The 8,230-nt window shown below is 41.3% G+C and overlaps 1 protein-coding gene across 1 annotated transcript in view; it reads right to left on the bottom strand.

Annotated features, from left to right (window-relative positions):
• LOC101860615 (apolipoprotein D) overlaps nucleotides 1-8,121 on the bottom strand; it is a gene marked incomplete at its 5' end in the record, with an annotated part of 14,704 nt that extends 6,583 nt beyond the window's left edge. The window contains 2 exon segments of the mRNA XM_005088838.3: nucleotides 2,885-3,021; nucleotides 7,988-8,121. Of these exon segments, the coding sequence (XP_005088895.2) occupies nucleotides 2,885-3,021; nucleotides 7,988-8,121 (271 nt within the window).
• Nucleotides 8,122-8,230: the final 109 nt, after the last annotated feature.

The following is an 8,230-nucleotide window of genomic DNA, read 5'->3' as shown; positions in this document are numbered from 1 at the left end:
CCCCCACCCCCTGGGAATCACTTGCCTTAGACTTCAAAAATTGCAGAGGCTCGATTTTGTTAGAAGACACATATGTCCGATTATCAGCAGACCAAAGATAATATTGCGCGGCACATCATATACACATCAGAAACACAAAGTTTCATATTTTATATCATACCTGCCTTTTTAAGTTGAAAAAAAAAAGGTAGGGGCTACCCCTGAAGGCTATCTCGCTTATTAGTGGGTCAAATGTTACCAAATTTCACACCTATAACATGCATAATAGGAAGTGATAAAATTCAGACTCAAATTTGAGAACAAAAAGTTTAGTTGTCGTGGAGACGGCAGCCATATTAGATTTTGTTGACCTGCCTTACGTAATGAATACTGCACTTTTTTTTCATGTAAATAGGTTGTTATTTTGCAAGCACGTTAGCAGACAATAGATCTACAATACGGTCTCTTGAATTTTTCCTGAACGAAATAAGAAATTTTTAATGTTTTTTTTTCATGAGGCTGTCTTCAAGTTTGCAAAAAATCCGTGTAACCCACACTCCAGACACCACGAACAAAAATCTATTCCGTATATATATATATATAGAAAATTCAACAGACATAATTTTAGTGTTACATCTTCTCTTCCTTCTGTGAAAATTTCATGCAGATTGGATAAACAAAGGTGGAGTTATTAAAAAAGTGTATAAAAAACTGCGTTTTGCGAAAACGGTCGATATAGAAAAGTAAACGATTGAGTTTATGAGGAAATGGTGGTGACTAACATGCCAGGTGTGTTAAAAAAATAAGGTTTTAGGGGGTTCTTATGCGATGAAATAGTTGTAAGAAAGGATGAAGAAGCCAAAAAATGCCTACATCTCAAAATCTATAATTTTTTAGCCGAATCTGGACTTTCATGGTGTACCCCCCCCCCCCCCCTTTAAAGAAAACAGACACATCTGTATCAATAACGAGGTTATCCTTCTATTAGGTGCGCTAAATCAGCGCGTCTTCAAGCATTGTCCAGTGACCAGAATGAACGTTTTCAATGAGTTATGGGCAATCAGTAACTAATAGTTAATACTTATGGCTTTTCAGTTAACAAACATTAATATAAAAAGCGTGCAAATTTCGAAGGATCAAACTCGTTGCCCAGGACAGAAAGCGACCGTTCTTCATGGCGTACGCGCGTGCGTAGACCGACACCGCTTGATGTCACGTGATCTCACTGCCCTGAGCTTTGGTCGTTTTAGTTTTCAAACTAATCAACTGGTATCTACTTCTGCCCGTACCTGTTTCCAGATACTCAAATCAAAAGAATTAGAGCGTCATGACCCACCGAAAATGCTTTCAGTTTGAGAATCTGGTAGGAACTTGCATCAGGCTTGTAAAACAGTAATTATGGGTGCGCGAATAGTCAACATGTGAGAAAAAGAATGTATGCACTTACAACAATTAGTTTTATGTACCTATAACAACGTCAGTCCAAACCTCACAATTTTCTGTTTTCAGAAACTCCCCCAGCAGTCGTTGATCTTATTTGGAAGTCCTACTTCTGAACTACTTCAGCAGAGTGCTTTGAGACTGAAGAGAACGTTTTAGCAACATGGAAGATCCTTTGATTAGTAACTCTGACTACTTCATAATTTCACAATGGCTGACGGGTATGATAGGGACAACATGCTTGCTGGGACTGTGTACGAACACCCTTAACATTAAGATTTATGCTTTTTTGAAAATGGGCCCACAGGATTCTACCCCTCTATGTTTGTTTGCTCTTTCTGTATTTGATGCTTGTGGTATAGTTGTGAGTTTGGGATGTGTAGTGACAAGATTTTTTGAGATATTGGAAAAATACCATGGCTCCATCTACTTTATACAGCCTTTTACAGACCTGATAGTATTCTAAAAGAATGTCATCTTCCTGTAAAGCATACAGTGCAAGCTGCCATTTTACAGGCCCCAGAACACAAACGAACAACACAAAATCTTTCGCTGTCTATGGCCGGGTACCCATTCACACCTGGGTAAAGTGAAAAAGATTCATGGAAAGTACCTTTCACAAGGATACAACGTCTGACTTAGCTTAGCCTGGAGCCCTTAAACCCGCAACCTCACGATGTCAAGTCCGGTAACTACCAACGTTTTTTTTTTTTTGTACTGCCTGCAACACCAGACCCCTCCCCCCTTTCTTTTTCCCCACTCCTCATAGACTTCCTTGTTGTTTTTGTTCCCTGCCACTTCTTTTCTCACCCTTCTCTCCTTCCTGCTCTTCTCCTTCCTCCTTCTTCGAACCATCAAAACAAGGGCATACTCTTTTCGACTCAAGTTTTGGCCGTGATCGGTCAGATATATTGATGTTTTTGACCATACATAATTAATTTGTAAGACTGGGTACTTCGAACAGTTAAAGGAGAAGAGCAAAGTGAATAAAAATGGCCATGAGGTAATATGGGATTAATGGTTCGTTAAAATCAAGCATCACAAGTGTACATCGAAGAACAAGCGTGCTGTTCTAGTGTTTGAGCGGTTGCACCTGGTGTACATGTGACTATTTGAATCACCCCCGCCCCCTTGCCCCCCCCTCACACACATACACACAAACAAACATACACACACAGTTTTGTTGTATTGAAACTACGTCGGAAAACTGTGACACATAGTTAGAAGTGATAATAATGATAATAATAAAAATAATCATTATAATAATAAAAAGAATAATAATGATGATAGTTCATCCTTCAACGCTTGAAGATGTCCAATGCAACTGCAGAGCGGAGTATTAGGAGAATAAATACGGTCAGGATTACTATGTGGCTTCTGCTGCAGCCAATTAGATCAATAAGATTCTGGCAAAGACAATTTAGGCACTAGCCTGGTTAGGATCAAAAAGAGAAGGAAAACTCACACGCTGTATTTCTCTATCGCGGCATTCACGACCTTGACTTTGGCGTTCTCTTGCAGGGTGTAGTTGGCCATCACACAGCGGGTGCCCACTTGAAAAAAGTTGGGGAACCGCTCGTACTCAAACCACTTGCCCATGTACTGGGTGGAAAAAAAGAAGAATTAGATCTAGAGGCAAATAACAAAAATGTTTACACCGTGTTATGCCATTGTACTTGTGTCTTGGTAACAGCAAACTTTAACTTGAACGAGAAACTTAGGAGTTTTGTTTGTTGTCGAACATTACCAATCAATTTATTTTTGGTAAACATTGTGTAAAAGGAACAATATCTACACAACAGGTTAGGATATTTACTTGTTACAGATTACATGCCTTTTCCTGGTAATTGACACTAACACGTCTCAGTCATTCTCACGTAGAACATTACAACACGAGCCTACTGGTACACCCGGGTAAAGCTATAGAATACAAACATAATAATAATATGTTATTATCATGAAATGACATAAATCAAAGTGGAAGTGTTTCCACAAAGGGGAACAACATAATAACTAATGTCCTGCTAAGGGAATGAATTGCGAGCAGGTTTAATGATTTCCCTTACATAACACATCATAATTAAAATTCATTGTTTCTGGCCTAAAGTCATTGCAACGAGTGGTTTGGTGCCTGACAGTCGCAGGCAGGAGACTTGAGTTCGCTACCCGTGTGGAGAGAATTTTTATCGAGCGTGCCGATATATCTGCTGGGAAGTTGTATCTCTCTCAGCACCCTGAGAACGTGGGTCGGCGCCTCCATCTTAAAATGATCGTAATGATCTAAACTGTTTCGAGAGTGGCGTAAAATAATAATAATAATAATAATAATAATAACAATAATAATATTGATAACAATAGTAATATAATAATAATAATAATAATAATAATAATAATAATAATAATAATAATAATAATAATAATAATAATAATAATAATAATAATGATAATAATAGATAGATAGATAGCATTTGTATGAGGCAAATTCCCGCTCAACAAGAAGCTCCAAGCGCTTTACAATCTGTACGAGTACTATTACCCCGACAAATCTTGTAGTATTCTGAAATAATCTCAATTTCCTATGTAAAACACACAAATAAAAACATCGTTCCAAATTATATATCATATTGACTTATAGATGTAATTGTCTTAAGACCGCGTCTACCCAATTTAGATAACACAGGGGGCTAGTAGCCTGGACCCTGCTTTGTGGAATCCCCATGTGATGGGCGCCCGGGAGCGAACAGGAGATCCCCGTTTGTGCAGGAATTATGTTATTTAAACGTTTTTGTTTGTTTTGGTAAGTATTTTACGGCGCTCGCCCCTGCATAAGGTCATATGAGCGCGCAGAACACATTAAACATTTTTAGTTTGCTAGGATTTAATTTTGAATTTTGCCCGGTTAGCGGCCTAAGCCTCTTCTTATTTTTGGACCACCAAGGTATCTTTAACGTGTGTAACTTGCACACAGGATCTCCGAGATTTTCGCCCTTATCCAAGAAGGTTAGGTGTTAGATCTTACCTACCCTAAGATCAAGAGTATGGCTGAAAGACAGCAGTAAGAAAGAGCCAAGGAGTAGCAGTAGAAAGATTGCAGAAAGAGACAGGAGCCCAGAGGAGGGGGCAAAGAAGAGGGGGGGGCAGAAAGTGGAGGCGAAAGCAGATGAAAGAACATGGTAGAGAGCAGGAAAGGGGTTGAAAAGAGATCAATTTGGAGAAGAAAATTTTCCTTCGCTGACAGGTTTCGAACCCGGTACCTATTGAATGAAAGGCGAACACTGTAACCTCTAGACCGCGAAAGCGCCCAAATAAACGATTTATCACATTAAAGCTGAACCAGAGTAAAACACATTGGCTAAATGTTATAGAGCCAATAAAGGCATGCTTATCATGCTCTGTAGAGTTCAATGAATCTTTAATGATTGTACTATTTTGGTGACCAAATCCTGTGCACGCTTAAAAACACATATGGTGGCGTGGTGGCGGGCCAGATGAACTGATCTTGAAGGCTACATCTGGCCTGCGGGCCGCATCTGGCCCGCGGGTCATAGTTCAGTGACCCCTGTTTTATCTCTACATGACGTCAGCCTCAGTTTCCCCATGTTCCCATTTTGTGCTTTTGCTCGGAAGGAAACGTCTGGTTAGCGTTCCCACGTCCCCACGTCGGTGTAGTGTGTGTGTGTGTGTGTGGTTTGGGGGGTGGGGGGGGGGGGGGGCGGAGGCGGCTCTATTCTTCGTCGTAAGTAATTCCATTATTTTTCCCACAGTGTTGATTAATAATGTAGATAGTGCCTAGTTTTTCTCCATCTCATATTTGTGGATCAAGAAAAAACCTTTGATCGAGTAAATAGAAACAAGCTATGGAAGATCTTAGAGCAGTACGACATCAAGGGACAACTGCTAGACAACATCAGGGCTATCTATGCCAACAGCAGAAGCGCAGTCCGCACTACCAGTGAAGCATCGGACTGGTTTCCAGTAACATCCGGAGTCAGACAGGGCTGCAATCTCTCCCCTCTGCTCTTCGTGATCTACATGGACCAGATTACAAAGGAGGCCAAACCAGACCCAGAGGCCCTCAACGAACTCATGTTTGCAGACGACCTGGCAATGATGAACAACAAGAACCAGCTACAGGAGCATATGAACCAACTAAATGCCATCTGCGAGAAATATGACACGAAGATCAGTATTAGCAAGACCAAAGTCATGACAATGAGCAGAAGACCAGACAAAGTGGATATCAACATCAATGGATCCCAACTAAAACAAAGCAGAGAATTCAAATACTTGGGCAGCATTTTCACAGAAAATGGGAAATTAGATCGAGAAATAGAGACTAGATGCCAGTGAGCCAACGCAGTCAGCTATCAACTCAGCCCTCTCCTGAAACATCCCAATATCCTCATGAGCACCAAGGCGAAGCTTATCAACACCATTTTCCTTCCAACACTCACATATCAGTGCCAGACATGGTCCCTAACAAAAGCCCTAGAGAGGAAACTGGTCACATGCGAGATGAAATGCTTAAGAAGAGCGGTCAACAAAACAAGAAGAGACAAAATTAAAAATGAAGTCATAAGAGACACCGTGGGAGCAACACCAGTCCTACCACACATTGAAAAACAAAAGGTCAAGTGGTTCGGACACCTCACGCGGATTCCCTCAAACCATCCAGCTCTGAGAGCATACAACATTAAATATTCTGGATGGAGAGCCAGAGGAAGATCACCCTCAGAGCTCACGGGATGTCCCTTCTACAGGCCACTCGCCTTGCTGCAGACAGACGCCTGTGTCTCCTCCCCCCCCCCCCCCCCCCCGGTACAAGTGGAAGAAAAAAGTAAAAGTAAGTAAAGTGCCTATTGGTCTGCCTAACTGTGTCGGGCTGGAAGGCAGGTAGTATAAGCATGAAAATGTAAAGACAGCAAAAACTCTATCAATCTTATAATGTGCAAGTTGCAAGTAACTACATGAAGAGAGCTCTTCGGCTTTTTGGAACAGGAATAGATATACGTTTTACGCGTACATAATGTCCTTGTTATGTTTCATCAATGTTTGGGATAACAAATAACACCTAAGTATTGTATCAGATAGATTGTACACAACAAAGTGCTTGCTCAGTCTGTCTCATTATTCTTTATTAACACGACACATATGCCCAGCAGAAGTCTTTGTCGGTAATTTGATTTTGGTCATGTTATGCCAGGCATTTGGCGATGGTGGGCTAGTGGTTAGGTTCTAGGACTTGCAACCGTAAGGTTATGGGTTAGTATCCCGTTTGGGGCCCGATGTTGTGTCCATGGGATAAGTAGTCTACACGAGTTTACCTCGCTTCACCCAGGTGGGAATGGGTACCCGGATATAGACAACAAAATATCTTGTCAGTTTGTCAGTGTTTGAGCGAGTACAATCCGCAGCTTGCACTGTATGCTTCCCGAGGAGCGGAGAACGTTTTTAAGTGTTCTAAGGTCTTTTTTTGTTTTGTTTTTGTAAAGTGTTTACGCGCTCGCAACTGCATAAGGTCATATGAGCGCGCGGGATACACCTAATATTTTCAGTTGGTAGGAAATTTTGAACTTTGCTCGGGTGGCGGCCGAAGCATACTCTTATCGGTTTTAGACCACCAAGGGATCTTTAACGTGCACAACTTGCACACGGGCCCTCCGAGATTTTTCGCCCTTGTCCAAGAAGGCTAGGTGTAGATCTTTCCTACCAGAAGATCAGGGGTGTGGCTGAAAGACAACAGTAAGAAGAAGCGAAGGCATAGCAGTAGAAAGGCTGAAGAAAGAATCAGAAGCCCAGAGGAAGGGGCAAATAAGGTGAGGGGGTGGGGGCAGAAAGAGGAGACGAAAGCAGACGACAGAACATTGCTAGAAGGCAGGAAATGAGGTGAAAGGAGACAAATTTAGAGAAGAAAATTTTTCGGTCGCTACCCGGATTCGAACCCGGGGCCTTTTGAATGAGAGGCCAACAGCTTAACCTCTAGGCCTCGAGAGCCCTTCTAAGGTCTACTTGTGTAAATTAATAGTAGTCCTAAAAGAGCATAGAGCATGATGTAGAGCGAGTTAGGCGTTTTATAAATAGGCCTACACGTGTTATCATTACTAAACAACATTTCCCCAACCCCCAATCCTCTCCCCCCTTCCTCACCTAGTGGGTTCGGGTGGTGTCTAATAAACCGAAAGCACACCAGTAGGAGATACAACCTCCATTCAGGCAAAACAACTCTCCTGGACGTCCATGCTCATATCATACCCGTGTGGTATGTGCTTTGATGAGTCTCCTGTCTTCCTCTCTCCCTTCTTTCCCTACTCTTATTTCAATGTTTCAATATTTGTGTCGACGGGGGTGTTAAATTATCTATATTAAAATGAAATAAAAAAACAACAACAAAGCAATACAAAATGTCCCAGTTTAGAAATGAATTAACCATATTAATAGTCATATCAAGATGGGTCTTACAATCGTATTAAGATTCTGAAAACGCGCTTGCCCCACCCCCTCCCCCAAACAAAAAAACAAACAAACAAACAAAAACCAACAAAACGAAAAATGACTTCTTTGTACAGACCCTGATAATGTCAAAGTTCTGTTGGACGGGTGGGTCAGGGCACTCGGTTCCATACCGTAGGACTGCCATCTGGGCGGACGTGGAGGCAATCATGAGGAGGAGGGAGAGGGCTGTTCCCTGGAACGCCATCTCGCCTGGAAATATGATAATTTTTAGAATAATAATAACAACAACAACTACGACAACAACAACAATAATAATAATGATAATAATGATAATAATAACAATAATAAAAAATAATAA

The sequence above is a fragment of the Aplysia californica genome, unplaced genomic scaffold, assembly GCF_000002075.1.
Source record: "Aplysia californica isolate F4 #8 unplaced genomic scaffold, AplCal3.0 scaffold00001, whole genome shotgun sequence".
Classification (NCBI taxonomy): Eukaryota; Metazoa; Mollusca; class Gastropoda; order Aplysiida; family Aplysiidae; genus Aplysia; species Aplysia californica.
Note: the sequence above shows the minus strand (reverse complement) of the source record. Positions and strands in the feature narration are given on the sequence as shown.